This window comes from Lepisma saccharinum, chromosome 20, assembly GCF_977018435.1.
Source record: "Lepisma saccharinum chromosome 20, izLepSacc3.1, whole genome shotgun sequence".
Taxonomy (NCBI): Eukaryota; Metazoa; Arthropoda; class Insecta; order Zygentoma; family Lepismatidae; genus Lepisma; species Lepisma saccharinum.
Genome location: NC_139248.1, coordinates 29,028,999 through 29,054,718, shown reverse-complemented (window position 1 = coordinate 29,054,718; position 25,720 = coordinate 29,028,999). Strand labels below are relative to the sequence as shown.

At 38.8% G+C, this 25,720-nt stretch overlaps 2 protein-coding genes and 1 long non-coding RNA gene across 4 annotated transcripts in view; all 3 read left to right on the top strand.

Annotated features, from left to right (window-relative positions):
• Positions 1-1,113: 1,113 nt before the first annotated feature.
• Positions 1,114-4,452, top strand: LOC146003405 (uncharacterized). The gene has a single exon (XM_083141687.1). The coding sequence runs from the start codon at positions 1,114-1,116 to the stop codon at positions 4,450-4,452; it is 3,339 nt and encodes a 1,112-aa protein (XP_082997813.1).
• A 1,194-nt stretch (positions 4,453-5,646) lies between these two features.
• On the top strand, positions 5,647-6,612 carry LOC146003404 (uncharacterized). Its single transcript, XM_083141686.1, has one exon. The coding sequence runs from the start codon at positions 5,647-5,649 to the stop codon at positions 6,610-6,612; it is 966 nt and encodes a 321-aa protein (XP_082997812.1).
• A 5,486-nt stretch (positions 6,613-12,098) lies between these two features.
• LOC146003566 (uncharacterized) overlaps positions 12,099-25,720 on the top strand; it is a 43,835-nt gene continuing 30,213 nt past the window's right edge. The window contains exon 1 of one of the 2 annotated variants that reach the window (XR_014443833.1): positions 12,099-12,220. This is a non-coding gene — a long non-coding RNA (uncharacterized LOC146003566). The remainder of the gene's footprint in view (positions 12,221-25,720) is intronic. The other variant, XR_014443832.1, reaches the window with a different exon arrangement.

The following is a 25,720-nucleotide window of genomic DNA, read 5'->3' as shown; positions in this document are numbered from 1 at the left end:
TTCCTGTTTCGACCCTCATGTGCAATGAATGCTATTTTACAGTCTGGAAGTGTGTGTCACTAGTATGAAAGTGTGAACATCCCGTGTCGCTTGTCCCATTGGTTTGAAAGTTGCCTTACACTCATGTCGATGGCACGAAGAAAGTTTTGTGGGGTTCCCCTTGTCGTTTCATGTAAACATATTTATCACATCGCCGTGATTAGTTTAAAGCGGAAGAAAAGAGACAGTAAATATAAAAAATACAAATGCTTCAGTGTGTATATCTTTAAAAGAAATGATGATGATGATAATAATAATGAAGCTAATTCATACACAAAAATTTAGTTGCCAAGAGCATTCCACGCGTATTTTTTCTCCCGTATTAAGCCCCTATCACACGGAACTGGATTTCTAGTTAGAATGCCCTAGTTGGCGATGAACTGACTTTCTGGGTAGTAATCATGGCCGCCTGGCTGACTGCTTGACTGGTTTTGAGGAATAGGACATGTTCTAATTGTTCGGGAATGAAAGCATTCTGCTGCGAGCCGTCTGCGGCGCATGCGCGCGCAGCGATAGACTGTGGAACTTGCTCATGTGAGCTCGGCCGTGCAACATACTACGCGCGCGTCTCCTATTATCTACGATATTAGACAGTTGTAATTACGGTTCTACATACCAATATGTATTCTTTAGTATTATAAATATTCTAAAATCTAAATCGATGTACCGTGTTATTCATCTGGTAGAACTACGCCTAAGGTAAAACAGTTAACTTAAATAACCAGAGTCTCAACGCATCAGAAGTCGGTCATTACCGCAACATATGGTCCTCCGCAAAACCGGATGAATTACGGATATCGGTAAACGACGGGACTGGTGAAAGTGCAGTTTAGTGAAGTGAAGTGATACACACAGTGAAAGTACAGTGAAGTTACAGAACAAAGCAGTTTTCCCGCCACTTCAGCCACGCCGCGTGAGGGGAAATTAGAGCGAGCTAGGAGAATCAACGGACAGTCACAGGGTTGCCAAGAGCAGAGGAATTATCGACGGCTGCAGATTCCATGAACGTGAGTAAATCCTTTTATTTTCCTTTTCCATGCTTGTTTGTTCATATTCCTAACCTTGCCTGAGAAAATGCCGGAAGAAAGTGAAATGCTTGAGAAGCTCGTGAGACAACGCAGTGTAATTCAAGGACAATTAACTCGGCTTCAGAACTACGTGTCCAATTATGACGAGGCAAGTGGTCATGTAAACGAAGTTGTAGCCAGGCATAAGCAACTCGGCAGTGTTTGGTCAAAACTAGAGGATGTAATGGACAAGATATCCGAATTATCAGATGAGCAATCTCACGACGAGAAGAGAGCGTCACTTGAGCAAAGTTACTTCACGTTAGAAGCTAAAATGCTTTCAATAATAGACAAGGACTCGACGAGAAAGAATAATACATGTAAGCCTGAAACTAAATCTCCAATCAAGCTCCCAGATGTAACTTTACCAACGTTTGACGGAAACTATACTCAATTTTCATCGTTTCAAGATATTTTTGTAGCCCTCATAGAAAAAAATGAAACCTTGTCAGACATACAAAGATTGCAGTATTTACGGCTTTCGTTAAAGGGTGATGCATTACAAACGATTGAGAATTTGCAACTCACAGGTGCTAATTACAAGGTCGCCTGGGATTTGATTCAGCGCAAATACAATAATCCAAAGTTAATAGCCGCTGCTTACGTAAATGACATTTTGAATGTATCTTCAGTCACTAAGGAAAGTGTAACAGAATTAAGAAAGTTCACGACCACGATTAGAAGTTCTATAGAAGCATTAAGAAACATGCAGGGAGACGCGGACCTAATTGATATTTTTCTCGTTCAGTATTTTTCACCTAAATTGGACAAATGTACGAGAAGAGACTTTGAAAAACAATCAAGCAACACAGAATTCAGTACCATAGAAGAATTGCTTATATTCTTAGAAGCTAAGTGCAACTATCTACAGAAATTCGAAGCGAATGAACCTTCGACATCAACGAAGTCGTTTTCAAGGTCACCAGCTGTTAGTAACGTCAGGTCAAGAACGCCACAAGCATCTAACACGTATTTTACTGCATCGAGTAAAAGCTGCATCTACTGCAAGGATGCATCTCCTTTTCATCCTTTATTCAGATGCCAGTCATTTTTGAAATTGACGAATAAACAGAAATATAAATTCCTGCATGAGAATCGCATATGCACGAACTGTTTGCGTTTTGCTAATCACTCAGTGTTAAATTGTAAAGCCGGCTCTTGCAGGTACTGTAGGTTGCGTCATCACACGAGTTTGCACGAAGAAAGGGGTGGCGAGCGCCGTGTACCTCCCCTCATGCCAGGAATATCAGCTGCGAACGAAGCAAGCAGTGTTTCCAACCCTCAAGTCGGAGAGGGAACCAGTTCATCGTATTCTGTAAAGAATAAGAACCAGAATGTTTTGCTGGCTACTGCCTGTGTTCTAGCAAAGGACAAAGATGGAAAATACTTGCCCTGCCGCATCTTATTGGATCCGGGGTCTCAAGTGAACCTCATTGGTATGGATATGGTACAACGTCTTGGGTTACGAAGACAGAGACGAAATACGTTGATACAGGGAATAAGTTCCAACTCTGTAAATTCACCTTATGCTGTGAATGTGGAATTAAAATCAAGATTCAATGAATTTACTGTAGAAGCACAATGTTCTGCCTTGAAGAATATTACCGAACGTTTACCTGCAGAAAAAATGGATACTTCAACATGGGAGATACCTACAGATATTGACCTGGAGGATGAAAACTTCAATGTTCCTGCAAGTATATTTTTCGATATCTTACTGCCAGAGAAGATGTCGAAGCAAGGACCTTATCCTACGTTACAAAATACACAGTTTGGCTGGATTGTAGTGGGCAACACTCCAGGAACAATGTCACATCCAAGCAGATCATTCTTCATACAGGGTGAGCCGTTGGAAATCCTTTTACATCGTTTCTGGTCGGTGGAAGATTTGTCGGAAGAAATTATGTCGCATAAAGAAAAGAAAATGGAAGCACATTTTCGCCAAACTACAGAAAGGAATGAAGATGGCACTTACACGGTACGCTTACCTTTGACGGAAGATAGATCAGCATTAGGGGAATCTTTGGAACATGCACACTCCAGATTTTTACAGTTAGAACGCCGACTAGAGAGAGAACTGGAATTGAAAGAAAAATATGTGGAATTTATGAACGAGTACGAGAGATTACACCACATGCAAGCAGTGCAGGAAGTGCGAGAGGCGCCAGCAACGGGAGACATACGATATTTCATCCCCCATCACCCAGTTGTGAATATAGCCAGCTCCACGACGAAAGTACGGGTCGTATTCGACGGTTCAGCAAAAACGACCAGTGGCCGGTCACTCAATTGTCTACAAAGTGCAGGACCGGTTCTACAAGAAGACCTGTTCGTTTTACTGCTTCGCTTTAGGACCCATATAATCGCTCTGAAATCTGATATTGAGAAGATGTATAGGATGATTCATATGCACCCTTCTGATAGGAAATTACAGTGCATATTATGGAGAAAATCTCACGACGAACCACTGATGATCTACGAATTAAACACTGTAACTTATGGCCTGACATCTAGCTCATATCTAGCAACTAAATGCCTACAGCAACTAGCGACAGACGAAATGCACAACTATCCACAAGCTGCTGAAATATTGAAGAGAGACTTTTATATAGATGACTTGCTGTCAGGGCAAGAAGACGAGAATCAAGCCATTAATCTACGTAAAGAACTGTCAGCATTATTATCGGCAGGAGGATTTAAGATACGAAAATGGGCATCCAATTCTGCAAGAGTAATGGAAACTATACCTTTAGAGCTACGGGAAGTTAAAGACACGATTCTGTTTAACGACGACAGTACAAAAACTCTAGGTGTCAATTGGAATACCACCGCTGACACTCTTTGCATATTAACGACCGGAGATTCAGCGCTAGCGCCAGAACACAATGCTGAGTTGGCTACACTCGCACCGGCGAAGAAACATCATCTTACAACCTACCCCCTACGCAGCGATTCAGCTCACAGGAGAAAGAAGGGCATTATTACAAAGTCGCCTCCGCGCGATCAAGTACACGAGAAAGCAGACACCAACGCTTGTTTTGTAAACAATCACCCAGCTATCAACAATCAAAGAAACAGTAAGGCTGCTGGCTGCAGCAAACCTCCTTACGATAAACAAAGCTTTTCGACGATAAGTGCAAAGAAAGAAAACAATTTGGCCTGCTACGATTTGAACTTTCAAGAAACATTAAACAAGCGCAGGGTTGCCAGTCATATCGCGCAACTCTTCGATCCGCTCGGAATTATTGGGCCTGTTATTGCACTGTTTAAACAGTTTCTACAGAAACTATGGAAATTAAATGTATCCTGGAACGATGAGTTACCTTCAGATGTATTAAACGAATAGAAGACTTTACAAGCACAAATATGCCACATTTCCGACATTAAGGTTCCACGATGTATTTTACCTAAAGGGAAGATAATAAACATTCAAATTCACGGGTTTTCTGACGCGTCTGAGAGAATGTACGGCGCGTGCATTTACGTCAGAACTGTAACTGCAGGAGGAGAAGTTAATTCACGGTTATTGTGCAGCAAGGGGAAATATGCACCGATTAAGAAAATAACTTTGCCTCGCCTTGAGCTGTGCGCAGCACTTATATTGGCAAAATTAGTTAATAAAGTGATACCTTTATTGAATCTCCAAATAAACAAGGTATATTTATATACAGACTCGCAGATTGTTTTGGCATGGATTGCAAAGGACCCAGAGACATGGAAACCCTTTGTGGCAAATAGAGTGGCTCAAATACAGGAATACACACAGGTGTGTGATTGGCGGCATGTAAGGTCAAAGGATAATCCTGCTGATATGTTATCGAGAGGAGTCGAACCCCTGAAGCTAAAGGAAAACTCACTTTGGTTACAAGGACCAGCATTTCTAAGCCAATCAGATCAAGATCCGAATTTGGCCCTCAACGACATCAGTTTTGGAATGAATCCACCTACAGAAGTACCAGAACGAAGGAAGGTGAAAATAACCTCATTGGTAACTACACACAAATCAGATGAAATTCTTACGCGATTCTCTAACCTTTTCAGAATGATAAGAGTTATGGCACTTTGTCATATTTTCATTAATAATTGCAAGGGACCCACGAAGAGGAATGTTCGTACTTCGAAACTGAATGCCAAGGATTTGTAACGAGCCACAGATACGTGCATTAAAGTAACGCAAGCCTTATACTACGCGCAGGAAATAGAGGACTTAACACACAAGAGAGAAGTTTCACCAAACAGTGGAATAAAGGATCTGTATCCATTTCTCGACGCCGATTCCATTATTCGCGTGGGCGGACGTTTACAAGAAAGCGATCTCGCTTTTGAGGCTAAACATCAGATAATCTTGCCTCCTAAGGCCCATCTTACACGGCTGTTAATTGAATACGAACATCGCAGATTACTTCATGCTGGAATACAGTTACTACTTTCCTCTATCAAACAAAAATATTGGATCGTCCGGGGAAGACAAATAGTTAAGCACATCCTACACTATTGTATTAAATGCCATAGACTTAAATCAGAAGCTAGTAAACAACTAATGGGACATCTACCGGAGCACAGAATCCGAGCCGCTTATCCATTCATGTACAGTGGCGTAGACTACGCGGGACCGATAAGGATAAAGACTGGAGCGCCAAGGAGCAAATCGACGAGAAAATGTTTCCTTGCACTTTTTGTGTGTTTCTCAACGAAGGCTGTACACGTTGAAATTGTTACAGATTTAACAACCGAAGCATTTTTAGCTGCATTGAAAAGATTTATATCTCGAAGAGGAAAATGTGCAGCCATTTACAGTGACAACGCCAGTACCTTTCGAGGTGCACACAGAGAACTTCAGGAACTACGCAATATGTTTGAATCTACCCAGTTTCAAGATGTCATTCAGGACTACGCTGTAAATGAGCACTTTGAATGGAAATTCATACCGCCAAGAGCGCCAAATTTCGGTGGACTCTGGGAAGCGGCGATTAAATCGCTAAAACATCATCTGCGAAGAGTGATGGGAAGCACCATACTAACCTACGAAGAGTTAAGTACGTTACTTTGCCAGATTGAAGCAATATTAAATTCAAGACCACTTTGCATTTTACCCGACGAATCAGATTACCAGATATTAACTCCAGGGCATTTTCTCATTGGCAGACCCATAACAACCTTCCCAGAACCTGACCTTACCCTCATACCTGACAATAGACTCAGCAGATACCAGCTGATACAGAAGATGAGAAGATCCATTTGGAAGCAGTGGAATAAAGAATACCTCCATTCACTTCAACAACGCCAGAAGTGGACATCCTCCACGAAGAACTTATCTCCAGGGACAGTTGTACTGCTGAAGGAGGACGACGTACCCCCACTACAGTGGAAACTAGCTAAGGTGGAAGCTGTGCATCCTGGGAACGATGGACTAGTGCGTGTAGTGATAGTGAAAACGAAAGACGGAGTTTTTAGAAGAAGTGTTAGTAAAATTGTGCTCCTCCCCATAGGTAAAGACGGAGATTAGTTGAATTATGTTCATTCAACCGGGGGGAGTATGTTCGGGAATGAAAGCATTCTGCTGCGAGCCGTCTGCGGCGCATGCGCGCGCAGCGATAGACTGTGGAACTTGCTCATGTGAGCTCGGCCGTGCAACATACTACGCGCGCGTCTCCTATTATCTACGATATTAGACAGTTGTAATTACGGTTCTACATACCAATATGTATTCTTTAGTATTATAAATATTCTAAAATCTAAATCGATGTACCGTGTTATTCATCTGGTAGAACTACGCCTAAGGTAAAACAGTTAACTTAAATAACCAGAGTCTCAACGCATCAGAAGTCGGTCATTACCGCAACACTAATTGCTACTAACTTCTTCGACTAGATTCTGTGGAACAGCCAATCAGAGCAAAGTTTGGTCATGTGAAGATATTCTGTGAGTTTGTAAAGTAGCCTTTTTTTGTCTGTGGGTTCCGAGTGCATACAACACGAAAGGCATGTTTACAATTGAAAAAGCTAAAATATTCTTCCATACGTGTATAGTAAACGTTGTAAAGTATGTATTTTATCAGCGCCGTTCTTCTCTACCTAAAACCATTTAATGCGATGCGATATTCCTCTCGGTTGGATAGTTATCGTATTTTAAAAGTGTGAAGTGATACGTTGTTTACATCTCGCGCGGCAAATGGGTAGCCAGTCCAGCGTGCGAAATTTATTTTTCCACATAGGACAGGACTAGCACCGCGTCAACTAGAGCATTCCAACTAGAAATCCAGTTCCGTGTGATAGGGGCTTTATTAACGAAAGTATGACGATAACCGGACGTGGTCGACTGTCTAGAATGTTCGTTAATATCTTCGCGACCACTGTACCAAATATCATAGCAATTATCACATTCATAGAAATGCTTCATGTAAAAGAATCAGACGTTGCAGCGAAAACTCCATTTACTTCCATTATAAGCAGACGAATACCAAGCACCGGGTGCAACACCAGCGCCTCTAGCGGATCATTTTCTAGTGGAACCAGCCAGAGAGCGCAGAACTGTGCCGTTTTCCACGCTGTAACTCAAGGGCTGTTTCAGTCTTATGGGAGATTGGCTGTACCCGTAGTTAGTATTCTGTGTTTCTACTGTTCCTTGCGAATTGGCTGAAGTCAAATTCGTGTCCATATTCAAGAACCTTTTCTTCTACTAAATTGTATTGCGAGAATGTGAGTAGAATACGTATAATATTTACAAATAGTACCAGCAATGTACGTATTCTACAACTCTTTCATTTACACAATATTTAATTTCCAATTTGGATAAGTTGCTTCATCCGGCAGATCTGTTTCCGTAAATTTTGAATTTCTGTCGTCTGAATCCAGGGCTGTTTCAGTCTTATGGGAGATTGGTTGACCGTAGTTAGTATTCTGTGTTTCTACTGTTCCTCGCGAACCGGCTGAAGTCAAATTCGTGTCCATATTCACGAACCTTTTCTTGTACTAAATTTTATTGCGAGAATGTGAGTAGAATACGTGTAATATTTACAAATAGCACCAGGAATGTACGTATTCTACAACTCTTTCATCTACACACTATTTAGTTTTTAATTTGGATAAGTAGCTTCATCCGGCCGACCAGTCTGCTTAAATTTTGAAATTGTGTCGTCTGATTCTTGTCATTAGAATATTATTTTGGTGATGCGGTAAGTGTTGCCTAATGTAGTTAATGAAATCGTAATTTAACATTGTATGAAATCACTGCGTAATACGTATCAAAGCTTTTTTTTTCAAAAGTGATAAAGAAGTATCGCCAAACGCGAACCAAATTACGTTCATTTCATACATCACTACAGGCTTGCATTCAGTATCGAAATCGAACTTTCTGATTGTAATTGTGTATCATTTGTTGTGTAAAATAAAAACTCAGGAATTTTAATGAAATGGTAATAATATTCTGTAACTGTTCTGTAAGGGGCAAGTTCCATGTGCATAACTTAATCTGTGATGTTATGCTTCTGCAATAACTTATTTTTTAAATTCCTCTCGTATTTGCTTGCTTGCTTGAGTGGTTTAGGTGGACCAGGTTTGGTTCTCTTACTTTTATAATTATACACACGCGCGGAAATAATCAGATAATTAAACATAATGATCCTAACCTAGTTATGTTATGATTCCGGTAATTATTTTGCTAGTGAAAATAACCCTACATGCTATTCTCACCACCTGGTGAAAATAATCGCAGCCTTTTTTATTTGTATGTAGCTAATCCTTAAGGATCATTTGAGGTAAATGCAACTTTGTATTGAAAGCAGCATTATTTCAGTTACTATTTTCACCAAGTGGTCAACCTCGTTTTTGTGCTATTTTCACCTAAATTCATGATTCCTCACAATGTGGGAATTATTTTATAAAACATTCACGTTCTCTTGTAAGATTTTGTTTTGCATTGCTTGTTAGGTTCTATGTCTCAAAAAATAATCATCTATACCATGTGATATCACTGCTCTCTCTAAAAAGTGGTAATAATAATCAATAATCAGCATTTTTAATTTGCAAAAATTGACAATGTGTGAAATATAATAGCATCTGTACTTAATAATAATAATAAAGGTACCAGTTTCATAGATCGGAGACACATTAAAATCAGATATTTTGTGTTTTGCATGGTTCATACCTACCAATTGTGTATTGCGGAACATAGTTTTTACACAAAAACAAACACTTTTTCTACGCATTTATCTAAGTGCTATCGAATGCACGTAACTGTGCGATATCGCTTACTTGGTGAATGATATCGCTTCTTTTGTTTTCCAATATCAGTGTTTTCCAACCTTCTTCACCGAAAAATACCTACTATCGTGCTCGTCACGTGTGCAAATTGTACATTGCTGACGGATAGCCCCACGAACCATTCCGATAAGGTTAGGTTAGGTGTTAAACTAATAGTTAACATTGTTAAAAAAAGGGGGTGGAAACACTGACATGATTTCCCGGTCAAATAGATACCAGGATGAAAGAAAATACCTTGACTAACGTTGGAAACCTTAGAAAAACTCATTTCCGTAAGTAGTTTCTTCTGTAAAAGTGAAGAAATGTGTCTCCGATGTATGAAACTGTTACCATAATAATAAAAAAAAACTGCTGAAAATAACTTGTTCTGCTCGTCCCAACACCTCATGAATGTAGTTGCACATTTTTTTTTATTTTGAGAATAATTACTGAAAATCATGGTTCCCATTGTATGAAGTTTTTTTAGAAGCTATACAAGAGAATGAAAAGGTGCTTTCAGTACTGCAAACAACTGTGGGAATAACTTTGCAGTTCGGAGAAACCTTTCTGTGGGAAAAAACAACACTTCAGAGTGTGATCATTTCCACAATTCATCTACTGTATTTTAAGATGAACATTTTTGTGTTCAGTAACATTCATGTATCATGATACACACAGTACAGTAGTTACTGATATAAAACAGATTAATCAAGTCCAGTGAGATGTATGAAAGTAAGTTAGTCTCTGCTGCACACTGTTTATGCTGTACTTCATTAAATACTAGTTGCTCATGTTATAAAACTATGCGTAATAACTACAGAAAGGAGGTATGGAGTAGCAAGGTTCAATATGAATTTTTCATTTTTGTAATGGTGCTCGTATGTCCTTAGGATAAAGCAGCCAAAGTTGATAATGAAGTCATGCATTTCTTAAAGTGAGTACATTAAGTACATTATTTTTGTTTGCCATAGCTTCGGTCGACTTTATTTTTGCAAAGTGTACTCTCATTTATGTGGTGAACACTCTAGCATGTTGGCTACTGAAATGTTAGTGTCACCAGGGAAACTATGTTACCCATTGGGCAATTCCCAGTACATATCTTTCTAATAGTATTTGAACTTGAAGACGCAAGAAAATTAATCCCACTGTACAGCACTGTAGAGCATTTATTTAATTTTTAGGAATTATCCACCTGTGTGCGTGTTTTATGCACACATCAAGATAGAAGAGATGCAAATGCAAAGTCCGGTATGGGACTTGGACGTGGGAAGTGTAATAAATATGGCACTTCTCTGTTTAAGTCTCGTATCAGCTGGCACAAAGTTCATCGTGGAGGGAAATAAATCAACATTTCTTCATTTCATGTTCAGCTATTTAGTAAATGATGAGTATTTGGTTTTTAAATAAGCTGTTTTATGTAAGAGATATTGTAGTTATTATTTTATATATATGTATATGTAGATATTCTTTTTGTTAATATTTTCTTAGTATTTTTAAAGTAGAAATATTAATTTTCAATATTAGAGGTTTTCATTCTTTCAATTGCTTTAAATGTTGAAAGACGTCTACAAGGAACAACAAATTTTCCAAAATGTTTTCATACTTTTCTTTCAAGCATATAGTATGTATAGTAGGTACTGCTGCACTTGCTACAATAAGGTATGAAATTTCACTTCAACTTAGTGGTCATTGTCATGACGGTAAATTTGTGTTAAAGGCTGAACCTTTTCGTAGCATTCAACCTAGTACTTCTTATTTATTTGATTTTTGAGAAAACTTCTGAGAATTCTCTTAGTAATTATTATATTTTTTCTGTACAGACTAACCTATTTCTAATCAGTACCTTAAGGTATGTGATCTGATCAGTAGCATGCCCAGGATTTTCGAAAGGAGGGGGATATGTATACATTTTTTAGTAGTCGGCACTCATTTTGCCATCTTTACCTGCATTTGATGTTCTTTTTTTTAGGGTATACTGGGCCAAAGGGGGGGGGGTATAACCCCCACCAACCCCCCTTGGTCACGCCACTGGATCTGATCCCCGACAGTATTGAAATTTTTATTATCGAATGGAGCGTAGTTGCTGTACACAGTAATTTTTTTTCGTTTTAATGTGTGGCAAAGAAAAATATTTTTTATTGATCTGTGTAAAATCTTGAAATACAATCCTGTATAACCGAAGGATCAATCAGGGAAAAAATATTTTTGCAAATATGGATCAGCATGACATAAATCATTCTGAATTCTTGTATACTTATTTCATTCCATTTCTCCACCCAAGAAAAAAAAAGTCACCTATTTTAAGACTGTCATTTTCGTATGATGAAGATTTTTTAAAAAAAAATGCTTTTAGAGGAAATTATATATTTCCGCTCAAAGTAATAATGCAATTTCAGGAAGTTTTGGTAATAGTACGTTTTCCGTATAATTTTCGTATACTTTTATTTTTTTATATATAAATCAATTTTAATGCGAAAAGTTTGTAATTAAACGAAATCATTGCATATAACTAATTTCCGCCATTTCTAACTACGTTTAGTCAATTTGCGCGTATAATTTATTATACGCGCAAATCGCCTGAACGCGGTTAGAAAGTATCGGAAAGCGAATGGTACGGCACACGATAGTGTTTTGTCGTTTCGAGCAATCCGCGAGTCCTTGCGCATGGCGTTCGTCTTCTGTTTTTTCCCCGACGGTGCTGCCGTCGGTGGTCGCGAGGAAACGACCTTCCAGTGCCGCCATACTGTCAACCATTTTTAACCCGCAGCTGTAACATCTTGTAGTAGTATGTCTATGTCTGAATCAGACGGTCTGATACTTGTCAATATGTTTTTGGAGATACTGTAAGTTTTGCCTAATGTAGTTAATGTGAATGTAAGTATCATAAAGACTGTACGAGATCACTGCGTAAAATTACAGCATTTTTCAAAACAAAAAATATCGCCAAACAAATTCCGTTCATTTCGTATATCCGTACAGACTTGATTTCAGTATCGAAAACGAACTTTGTAATTAATTGTGAACCATTTGTTGTTTAAAGATAATAATATTATGAACTGTTCAGTGTCATTGTTTTGTAAGGCCCAAGTTCCATGCGTATAAGTTAATCTGCGATGTTATGTTTTCTACAAGCAATTAATTTTCAAGTAAATAGAAAAGCGCGACAGCGATACAACTGCGCAGTGTTGCAACCCAGCGAGAGGGATAGCGGGAGGGATTTTCAAAACCAGCGAGAGGGATAGCGGGAGGGCTTTTCCATTCATTTGCTTGCAATACGTGTAATTAGTGACGCGTAATTGTTAATACGTAATTATTGATTCAGGTATGTGTTTTAAATTATTACATTAAAATATAAACATTTTCTCTTCAAATTAGAAAGTAAGAAATCTTTCCATTCAAGAATGAAATATTTCCACTTCCTGACTGAAATATTTCCTCAAGGCGATTTCTGAAGAAGAGCCGAACATGTATCGACAGAATAAACATCAATCTACACAATTCAATTTTTTTGTCCAAAAATTTCTTTAAAATCACGTATTTTGAACCCACAATCTTCAGATCACAGAATACTTCTTCGATAAGCAGGCCAATGTTCGCGCCGCGATTTCTCAAGAAGCGGTCAGCGACTCAACATTATACACACATGTATCGATAGAATAAACATTAATCTACCCAATTCATATTTCTTGTCCACCAATTTTCTTCAAAATCACGTTTTTTTTTCCAACAATCTTCAGATCACAGAATACTTCTTCGATAAGCAGGCCAATGTTCGCGCCGCGATTTCTCAAGAAGCGGTCGGCGACTCAATACCATACACACATGTATCGATAGAATAAACATTAATCTACCCAATTCATATTTTTGGTCCACCAATTTTCTTCAAAATCACGTTTTTTGAGCCCACAATCTTCAGATCACAGAATACTTCTTCGATAAGCAGGCCAATGTTCGCGCCGCGATTTCTCAAGAAGCGGTCAGCGACTCAACATGATACACACATGTATCGATAGAATAAACATTAATCTACCCAATTCATATTTTTGGTCCACCTATTTTCTTCAAAATCACGTTTTTTGAACCCACAATCTTCAGATCACAGAATACTTCTTCGATAAGCAGGCCAATGTTGGCGCCGCGATTTCTCAAGAAGCGGTCAGCGACTCAACATGATACACGCATGTATCGATAGAATAAACATTAATCTACACAATTCATATTTTTGGTCCACCAATTTTCTTCAAAATCACGTTTTTTGAACCCACAATCTTCAGATCACAGAATACTTCTTCGATAAGCAGGCCAATATTCGCGCCACGATTTCTCAACAAGCAGTCAGCGACTTCAACATGATACACACATGTATCGATAGAATAAACATTAATCTACCCAATTCATATTTTTGGTCCACCAATTTTCTTCAAAATCACGTTTTTTGAACCCACAAACTTCAGATCACAGAATACTTCTTCGAAAAGCAGGCCAATGTTCGCGCCGCGATTTCTCAAGAAGCGGTCAGCGACTCAACATGATACACACATGAATCGATAGAATAAACATTAATCTACCCAATTCATATTTTTGGTCCACCAATTTTCTTCAAAATCACGTTTTTTGAACCCACAATCTTCAGATCACAGAATACTTCTTCGATAAGCAGGCCAATGTTCGCGCCGCGATTTCTCAAGAAGCGGTCAGCGACTCAACATGATACACACATGTATCGATAGAATAAACATTAATCTACCCAATTCATATTTTTGGTCCACCAATTTTCTTCAAAATCACGTTTTTTGAACCCACAATCTTCAGATCACAGAATACTTCTTCGATAAGGAGGCCAATGTTCGCGCCGCAATTTCTCAAGAAGCGGTCAGCGACTCAACATGATACACACATGTATCGATAGAATAAACATTAATCTACGCAATTCATATTTTTTGTCCACCAATTTTCTTCAAAATCACGTTTTTTGAACCCACAATCTTCAGATCACAGAATACTTCTTCGATAAGCAGGCCAATGTTCGCGCCGCGATTTCTCAAGAAGCGGTCAGCGACTCAACATGATACACACATGTATCAATACAATAAACATTAATCTACACAATTCATATTTTTGGTCCACCAATTTTCTTCAAAATCACGTTTTTTGAGCCCACAATCTTCAGATCACAGAATACTTCTTCGATAAGCAGGCAAATGTTCGCGCCGCGATTTCTCAAGAAACGGTCAGCGACTCAACATGATACACACATGTATCGATAGAATAAACATTAATCTACCCAATTCATATTTTTGGTCCACCAATTTTCTTCAAAATCACGTTTTTTGAACCCACAATCTTCAGATCACAGAATACTTCTTCGATAAGCAGGCCAATGTTCGCGCCGCGATTTCTCAAGAAGCGGTCAGCGACTCAACATGATACACACATGTATCGATAGAATAAACATTAATCTACCCAATTCATATTTTTGGTCTACCTATTTTCTTCAAAATCACGTTTTTTGAGCCCACAATCTTCAGATCACAGAATACTTCTTCGATAAGCAGGCCAATGTTCGCGCCGCGATTTCTCAAGAAGCGGTCAGCGACTCAATACCATACACACATGTATCGATAGAATAAACATTAATCTACCCAATTCATATTTTTGGTCCACCAATTTTCTTCAAAATCATGTTTTTTGAACCTACAATCTTCAGATCACAGAATACTTCTTCGATAAGGAGGCTGATGTTCGCGCCGCGATTTCTCAAGAAGCGGTCAGCGACTCAACATGATACACACATGTATCGATAGAATAAAAATTAATCTACCCAATTCATATTTTTGGTCCACCTATTTTCTTCAAAATCACGTTTTTTGAACCCACAATCTTCAGATCACAGAATACTTCTCCGATAAGCAGGCCAATGTTCGCGCCGCGATTTCTCAAGAAGCGGTCAGCGACTCAACATGATACACACATGTATCGATAGAATAAACATTAATCTACACAATTCATATTTTTGGTCCACCAATTTTCTTCAAAATCACGTTTTTTGAACCCACAATCTTCAGATCACAGAATACTTCTTCGATAAGCAGGCCAATATTCGCGCCACGATTTCTCAAGAAGCGGTCAGCGACAGGCACGTATCCAGAGGGGGGGCTTAGGGGGCTCGAGCCCCCCCCGAAAGTTTTAGGTTTACACTAGATAAAATGAGGTTTTTGGTTTCTTGTGGTGTGAAATAAAATAATGTGACAATAATTTAAGGAGAGAAATAATTATCGAGGCAAGACGGAGAATGTTCCGTAACCCTGTTATTGACAATAGCACGTATCCAAGATGGGGCACAGGGGGCTCGACCCTCTTCCCAGGAAATTTTTCAGTTTACGTTAGATAAAATTAGGTTTTTGGCTTCTTGAACAATGTGAACATAATTTAAGGAGAGAAATAATTATCGAGGCAAGACTGAGAATGTTTTATACCCCTGTTATTGTTAATAGCACGTATCCATGGTGGGGACGAGGTGGCTCGAGCTCCCCCTCCTCCCTCAGGAAATTTACACTAGGAAAAATTAGAATTTTGGCATCTTGAATAATGTGAAAATAATAAATTTATAAATCTGAGAGAAATAATTATCGAGACAAGAAGGAGAGTGTTCTATAACCCTATTATTGCCAACAGCACGTATCCAAGGTGGGAATCAGGAGGCTCAAGCCCCCTTCAGGAAATGTTTCTGTTTACACTAGATAAAATTAGGATTTTTGGCTTCTTGAATAATGTGATGATAATTTGGGAGAAATAATTATCGAGACAAGACGGAGAATGTTCTATAACCCTGTTATTGTTAATAGCACGTATCCAAGGCAGGGTTGAGGTGGCTCGAGCCCCCCCCCCCCGGATTTTTTTTATTTTTCACTAGATAAAATTAGGTTTTTGGCTTTTTGAATAATGTGATGATGATTTAAGGAGATAGACAATTATCGAGGCAAGACAGAGAAAGTTCTATAAGCCTGTTGTTGATAATATTGCACGTAAACTTTTCTTGCGCTTTCGGTGTTGTCGCAGCGCACTTGAGCACTATGTAGAGACTTGTCAGCATTTGGAAGCTGCACAACAAAGGTAGTGCCACACGTAGGGCGACTTGTAATTTGTAATCTCTGGAAGGCGGGGGAGGGTACGTTCTTGAATGAGAGAAGGAGTCAACTACTGGCAATATTAACGAATCGTTTTATCTGTGGAACGTTCTAGAATATAATGAGGATATATATACGCGGATTCAATTTTTCGGTTCATCTCTACAAAGAATCGGTTAATGAGATTTCAGAATTAAGTGTGAAAATTCATACAGTCGATTAGTGATCAGTCAGCATCCTCTGGTTGCTTTATAAGATATAGTGATTCGAAAATGAAGACATTTTTGACAGTAGAACTTCTGGGGCCTCAATGTAGTGATAGTTCGGGTCGAGGGGCGAAGATCTCTCTCTCTCTCTCTCTCTCTCTCTCTCTAAAGTGAACATTTCAGCAGTACCGGATATTGGAGTGGTTTATTAAAACAGAAATAAGTCAACTGAAAATCAAAGTTTTGAGTGATGATTTAGTTTTGCCAGAACTAAATTTCGTATATGCAGTCCGAGAATTTCATGGTATAAAAATACTTTTGTTTAAGCCTACTGGGTTCAAAATACATTCAAACACTTAACTGCCATAGAGAGACAGCCGAAAATTTTATGAATGTCGAGAAGAGAAAGCAAGAAGATGTTGCATATGTAGACATTTTAGGCGGAAATTGCATGCTCTACCAGGACCCGAATCAGGGCTCTACCAAATGAGTTACCTAGCCATCCTCGACTTCAACTGATTTTTCGTTAAAATGTCTACATAGTACATGTCCTGTGTATATCAAATCGTAAGGTGTTGCCTGTATAGTGAACAAGCGCAGAACATATAGGAGAGAGAAGGAAACTGAGGAACATTTCCACCGGTTGAGGAGAATTTTTTTCTTCTGTGTTCAACAAGAGCTACTACTTCGAGGTGACAATGACAGTGGCCTAATAAGGGAGATTTCACACCGTGTCGCCTGAAGATTAGGTTTGTGCGGCCTTTTGTGTCGCTACGGTGTGAAACGTTGCTGTTGATTGGCCTATTCCAAATGACATGTATCGCGTGTCTCTTCGGTCTGAAACCTTCCTAAGTCTTGAAAATCCAAGTCACAAGGATGGAAAATTAGGGCCTTGTTAAGGTTAGGTGTGAAGGCAGGCAGACGACAGCACTCTAAAGGATCATATCCAAACCTGCAGGAAGAACGCATCTTACTTCAATCTCCAATACGAAATGATAAAAACTTCTGGTGAGTTGATTTTAAAAAAATGCCATTTTTTTCCTGTCTTTGACGTTCTTCTTTTTTATTTTTTTTAAAAAAGGAATACTGGGTCAAATGGGGTTATGACCTCACCAACCCTCCCTTGGGCACATCACTGGAGATAAATGAATACGCATTTGATCATACTGGGAAACGAAACATTAGATGTGTTGGGAACGGAAAGGTTTTCATTGTGCATTAATTGTTTCGTGATCCAGCTGTATTCGAGAAGACTTCCTTTGTTTCGTGCCGATATATGACAAAACAGCGGAAGCTGTGACAGGCATTTTTGAACACTTGTGAGTGCTAAGGCCTGAATCTAAACAATTTGGTAGGTATCGGCTTTTATAAGAGCTGCAAACATGGGAGTACAAGACACGTTAGTGGTGTTCAGGTTCGAATCAGAGATACATACATATTCGAGAGCTGTCTGCGTCCAGTTCGCAGCCCACAATTTGAATCTCGCGTTGTCGAGTGGATTGTCCATCCCGTGCATGTGTAACAGCTTCGTAAAAACACTCAAAGACACCATAGATGTTTTTATGCCTGATGAGAAGAAATGGACAAACACGCGTACTGAGATGGTTCCGGCACACAATGTTAATGCATGGAAACAGAGGAGTCGAGTGGTAAAAAATGTTCCGATTTCACGTTCTGATTAAAATGACAGCCTTACAGTGGCGACGATTTAAGGGATAGTTGCTGCCCATTTTTTTGCCTCAACATTATGGCCTCTTAATGTTAAGCCTTGTCTACCAAGAGAAAGTAAACTTTCCTTGCACCACTCTCCCCCCCCTCCCCCCGTTTTGGAACCCAATTGCCACCACTGGTCTTAAACATACAAATGTGAGGTTCTTACTATACCTCTTAAAAAATGGTGTTGAGCCCCCCCCGAAAGGAATTCCTGGATACGTGCCTGGTCAGCGACTCCACATGATACACACATGTATCGATAGAATAAACATTAATCTATCCAATTCATATTTTTCTGTCCACCAATTTTCTTCAAAATCACGTTTTTTGAGCCCACAATCTTCAGATCACAGAATACTTCTTCGATAAGCAGGCCAATGTTCGCGCCGCGATTTCTCAAGAAGCGGTCAGCGACTCAACATGATACACACATGTATCGATAGAATAAACATTAATCTACCCAATTCATATTTTTGGTCCACCAATTTTCTTCAAAATCACGTTTTTTGAACCCACAATCTTCAGATCACAGAATACTTCTTCGATAAGGAGGCCATTGTTCGCGCCGCGATTTCTCAAGAAGCGGTCAGCGACTCAACATGATACACACATGTATCGATAGAATAAACATTAATCTACACAATTCATATTTTTGGTCCACCAATTTTCTTCAAAATCACGTTTTTTGAACCCACAATCTTCAGATCACAGAATACTTCTTCGATAAGCAGGCCAATGTTCGCGCCGCGATTTCTCAAGAAGCGGTCAGCGACTCAACATGATACACACATGTATCAATAGAATAAGCATTAATCTACCCAATTCATATTTTTGGTCCACCAATTTTCTTCAAAATCACGTTTTTTGAGCCCACAATCTTCAGATCACAGAATACTTCTTCGATAAGCAGGCCAATGTTCGCGCCGCGATTTCTCAAGAAGCGGTCAGCGACTCAACATGATACACGCATGTATCGATAGAATAAACATTAATCTACCCAATTCATATTTTTGGTCCACCAATTTTCTTCAAAATCACGTTTTTTGAACCCACAATCTTCAGATCACAGAATACTTCTTCGATAAGCAGGCCAATGTTCGCGCCGCGATTTCTCAAGAAGCGGTCAGCGACTCAACATGATACACACATGTATCGAGAGAATAAACATTATTCTACCCAATTCATATTTTTGGTCCACCAATTTTCTTCAAAATCACGTTTTTTGAACCCACAATCTTCAGATCACAGAATACTTCTTCGATAAGCAGGCCAATGTTCGCGCCGCGATTTCTCAAGAAGCGGTCAGCGACTCAACACGATACACACATGTATCGACAGAATAAACATCAATCTACCCAATTCATATTTTCTGTCCACCTATTTGCTTCAATTATGAAGATGAAACATGTATTATGTAATATGTTCTTAAACTGATGAAATGAGAAAGTGCTAAGTTTTAATTAAGGGACTATCATTATGCATGAAAACCAATGATTGGACTAGTATGATGAAACAGACTGATTTTGGTATATCTGTGGGGTATATTTTCAAACTTTATTGCTTTTTTGACACTATATGAAAGAAACAAATTCCTTTGCGTGAGAGGCAGGTACCTCTTCTCTCATTATATTCTCCTGTGAAAGACGGGAACTAGTCTTGAAGCGGAAAGTCTTTTGACCTTGACTTCCTTCTTGGCGTTTCGATGGGGACGTAATGAAAGTGAAAACGATCCCGTTAACCTTCTATAGTGTTATGGTATTACTTCCGGAATTGCTCAACTACTTAATAACCCTTGGCTGATTTACCGGGGTACAATGGCAGGTGCTTTTCCCGTCCCACCAAGTCCCATGATTAAATATATATTGAAAAGTGATGAATGACAATTGTTCCCCACGAACGGAGAGACGTTCGAGCAACATAAAAATAAGTTCCTTCAAAAATATCCTTTCAGACTGTGAGGTTTAGTACTTTAGTCTCTCGTCCTCCCGAGATATAGTCGCTGGCTACTCTTGTCCTACCGCCTACAGTACAATTAGTCGATATGTTCAAAGTTGAAATGTATCACCACTGAATATGGAATCCAGGTTAACTTGAATACACGTTGATAATATTAGTATACTGACAACATTAGTACCCACCATGAACTGCAGTTGCGGTGACACCCATTTTTTGCAAAGAACAATAATTGAAAAAAGAGAGGGCCGCGGTCGTGTAGTCGGAATGGCGTCTGACGCGGGAGACCCGGCTTCGATTCAAATCAATGGGCACTCAAATCGATGTGTGCCAGAAGGCAACCCTGAGGGATAAAGGCGGCTAGACCGTGGTTACAGCGCCAAGGCGCTGTACCGTGGTGCTGATTATATCAGCACCAAAATGGCCGAGACCGTGTGGGGCCCTAACCCATATCCTCTAAATGTGTCTTCATGGAACGGTGATATATGCACGGGGAACTTTACATTTCACCTTTTTTTAAAGAAAGGAGATAATTTATTTTGTACTTCGCTCAAACATGGGTCTCGCAGTCTCCCTCAGACCCTAGTTTGCTGTAAAGGGAGAATCTTGCACCACTATAGGCATTGAACTGGTTACGTAAATCATTTTGCAAAATATTATGGGCACTACCAACAAATAATATCTATATGTTAATATTTATCGTTAAAATCATTTACGTGACACTCAACAAACAAAAAGGAACCCTTGATTAATGATCGATTACTGCTGTTACACTGTTACTAATGTCTTGTATTAACTTTCGCATTAGTTTTATGGGGGAATTTTGTATGCTATTTACAGGATCTGCGGAGCTCTTATGACCGCCACTGAGCAAAATCCCGCAAAACCTCGTTCTCTTTCAAACTGGGTGGCAACGATGGTTTACTTTCCCTTGATAGATAAGATTCAGCGTAGTGCGGGGTAAAAGTGGCATACACTTCTTACCGTATTTGATGCGGTAAATAATTCATAACATTTGAGATATTTACAGTTGACAGGACGCCTAGTCTACACGGATCGTACTCCAAATTTTGTTCCATTCCAACAGAAATAATACTCGTCAGCAGGCAGCAGGCCCGTACCTAGATTTTTTTAGGGATGGCCAGATCAGAATATGTGTGTCTGTGTGTGTTTGTGTGTGCGTGTGTGGCGGACCTCACCGACGGCATAGTGGTAACGTGGTGGCCTTGTAATCAAAGGGTTCCGAGTTCGATACCAAGTGGAGGCTAATAGTGCTTCGGGCTCCACTTTAACTGTAGGTCCAGCCCTGATTAACCTTTCTGTGCATAAAATCATTCAAAATCTAACTCAAACAAACACACATATATGTGGTATTCATAAACTATCAAATTAATATCTGGCCGGCCCCAGTGGCAGAGTGGTAGTAAGCACATCACGCTACGACGACAGGGGTCCCGGGTTCGAATAACGGCCTGGGCATGGATGTTTGTGAGTATCCATTCATCAATTTCATCATATCATTACTCATCTCCATTTTCGGAAATTGGTCAAAAGTGGGTGGCACAGCAAGCGAACTAAAATAAAGCAAATCAATCACAAACCTTCACTAACATGTTCAAAATGTCAAGAAATTATGAAATATTTTAAAAGTTTGTATTAAGTGTGAGATTTTATTTAATTCTTGCTTTCTATTAACAATGATCAATAAGATTTCATACTTCTATTAGTCTTGCATTCGTGTTTTACTTTGATTGGATATATGTTGTCCGTACTTTCAAATGAGCTGAAAACAAAATGGGGTTTCCATAAACAAACACCAAGTTTGTGTTGAAAATCGTACTTCCTTACGTAGTTGAACGTATTGTGTCCACTAATTTCATGAGCCCCTCTCATAAAGTCCGCGCGTTTATTATGTCCCCATCGGCAACCCTTTTATAAAACTTAACACTGACAACAACAGCAAACAATAGCCAAGCCTCTCCCGATAAGCGCGTGCACTCAGACGTTGTTGCCACATTTTCTTTACATTTCTTGTAGTTGCAAGGCGCCTCTCATTATTTTTGCTCCATAACCACGTGCGGGGTTGATTCTTTTTAACTAGTTGTGTTGTGTTATGGTGCTGTTTTGTTGCTTTGTTATAGTGTTGTGCTTCTAGTTTTTTCCTTAGACTTTGCATAATGCAAGTTATCACTCACGGCTGCTAGTGAAAATCCTAAGTATGGAGACAAAACTGCAGGATATTATTTCCTTCATGGAGAGCAGAGGTGCCCACCCCCCTCAAAGCCAATGGCGCATTCCCCCCAAAAATCATGTCATGCGCCCCCCAGATTATATCATGTGCCCCCCAAAAAAACATCATTCGCACCCTCAAACCATATCGTAATCCCCACAAAGTATTTAATTACGACAGCGTGTCTACCGAAAGTAACTTTTTCTTAGCTTTACAGAACACTATACTTGATCTGCCCTTATTCCCTAAACAGGGGTGCCCATCACTCAAGACCACCCCTAAAATCGTTCATAAACGCCTCAAAATAGTTTGGATGAATGTGTAATAGTTGATGTCTATTTGAATGAAATACCATGTTACATTGTCCATATTTTTTGATTTTTCGATTTTCGAAAAAACTTAAAGCTAGCACATTGATTGGTTAAATGTAGTAAATTAAAATATGTAAATATGCATATAAATAGTATTTTTGAGTGGGTTTATAAAACTCAATTTGAGTATTTAACACAAATTGTTACACAACTTAAGATAAAGATAGAATAATTCAACCTTGGCAAACCAAATAATATGCTCCAGCCGTATGGCAGATTCAATTTGTTTCACGAGACATTACAGAACCCTATCTAGAAATTTTAACCTCAAGGCGATAATATAACAGGGTTCCTCTTTCAAAGAACTCACCCTCACCCAGTGGCGTGCCCAAGGGGGGGGGTTGGTGGGGGTTATAACCCCCATGTGGCCCAGTATTCCTAAGAAAAAGAATGTCAAAGGTAGGAAAATATAACAAAATCAGGGTTGACTACCAAGAAAAAGTATACGTAACCCCTCCCTTTCGACAATCCTGGGCACGCCACTGCCCTCACCCCCCCCGTTTTCCTCGGGTAAATATAATTATTTTAGTAAAAAACCGTAATCCATAACAATAATTACTTGTATTTTATCTTCAGTGCAAATTTAAAATTTTCCTGTGACAAGTTAGAAATACGGATTCGATATATTTTTGTCCCAAATGATGCACCTGCTTTAAATTAAGCAGTATATATAGTATACCAACACTAAGCATTATATTTTAAGAAGGGATGTCATTAATGAATATCGAGAATATCGCTAATGTCTTGTAATGCAGCTATAGTATGAAACTTCACATTCACCTCAGTAAAGCGCCAAAGACGCATTCTCGCAACACATGATTGCGGGTGAAGCGAGCAAAAAAATGTTTACACCCATTTCTTTGCAGGCTTTCAAGAATATTAATTTAATGGGGTGTCAATACTTCCTTAAGATCCCGAGATATTTTGTCTTTTCCAGCTTCTCTTTTGGCACGTTTGGTGTCGAAAACGTGTACTACATACAATATCGCTAAATACAGTCTCCAAAATTTAATGTTCGAACTCTCTCTCCACTACAGAAATCTCTCGACAATCCAAGGTTTAACACTTTATCAAGAGCTTCCTATTTCCTCCTTTAAATTTAACACTCAATCCTACCACCAAAATTTCCATGCTAGTTTTTAGACAGCATTGCCTCCTCCAAAAAAAAAAATAATTCTCAGTCTCCACACCAGAATTTCCGCAACAGTCTAAGACAATAGTAATACACAAGAATTGGATACCCCCTCAATTTAATGTTCAATCCCCCTCTAACTAAAATACCAGCCATAATGTAAGACCTAGAGTTGGATACTCCCCCCCCCCACGTTTAATTCAGAATCCCTTCCCCCAGAACCCCCGTGTCAATTAAGACCTAATATGTAAGAGTTGGATATCCCCCCTTTCGATAATACCCTTAAACACTTCCTTTTTAATCTTTATCTGTATTTATTTTCTCTTTCCATATTCTTTAATGTTGTTTCTCTTTCTTTTTTCCTTACAATTTTCTTCTGCTTTTCCTCTTTATCTCTTCAATTTGGCAACATTGCTTTCCTACTCCAGTCTGTTGCTTCTACTTCAAAAGAAAACCGCCAGCTTGGGTGTTTGTTTTCAACAGCCTACCTGTTGACCAATTGTACCCAGCCTAACTCATTTACATTTTATAGGAGGTGTTAAGGGACTTTTGATTTGATTTATTTTATTTTACTTCGCGTTTTGTGCCTCTTGGCTAATCGACAAAGATGGGGATGAGTGATGAAATTGATGAATTGACATTCACAAACAACCATGCCCGAGCTCGATTCGAACTCGGGACCTTTTATATACACTACTACTCAATATGCATAAAATATTTATCAGAAACTTACTTTAATCAGAGCAGGAAGGACGTATTTAGGGGGTCCGGACCCCCACTCCCCACCCGAAAGACTAATTAAATGCGAAAATTAAATAATGAAAATATACTCGTTTAGCCTTTGTTGTATAATATCCTCTGAACTTATTGGAAGACAATATTGGGATCATACGACTTTGAAGGATAGAAAGGACGTATTTAGGAGGTCCGGACCCCCTTCCCACCCGAAAGACTTATTGAGCAATTAGAATATTAGCATTTGTTGCATATTTGATGGTTATTAATTCCCTTTGAACTTTTTAGAAGGCAAGGATTATATTGGGATCATACGGCATTGAATTACATTACAAGGAAAATTTCTGTACATTATTACTCAAAATAAGATTCATAAAATATTACTCAGAAACTTACTTTTCTCCAACTAATTGTAACATCATTTTTGTTATTAGATACATATGCAATTCTTCATCTATATGACATTAATTTTATTTCCACGGCACTTGCTTTTATGTAAATTATTCCGATTTTAACTACAGGTAAGCTATGTAATGAATATGCGCTGTTATATCTCTATTCTTATACAGTCTTTTTATCTATTCGTATAATAATAATATAATATTAATTTATGTATTGTAATTATTATAAATTTGATTTAATATAATTATTTTAATTAAAACATTATTATTATTATTATTCCTGAGACACTTGGTTTGGACCCCCCGCCGAAACATATTTCTAGACACGTGTCTGTATTAAACAGACGAATCATAGGAGTAATCAAGATTCTTGTTCTCGATCTGACAGACACACTTACTCAGAACATTTTTCCTAGCAATCTTGCTTTCACACTAATGATGGCCAAAAAATATCCAGATTCCGAAAAATCTAAAATCTCGATTTGGAAATTTTACTATCTGAATTT

Excerpts from the sequence above, each read along its gene's own strand:
- LOC146003405 (XM_083141687.1), top strand. The coding sequence starts at position 1,114 with ATGCCGGAAGAAAGTGAAATGCTTGAGAAGCTCGTGAGACAACGCAGT.
- LOC146003404 (XM_083141686.1), top strand. The coding sequence starts at position 5,647 with ATGGGACATCTACCGGAGCACAGAATCCGAGCCGCTTATCCATTCATG.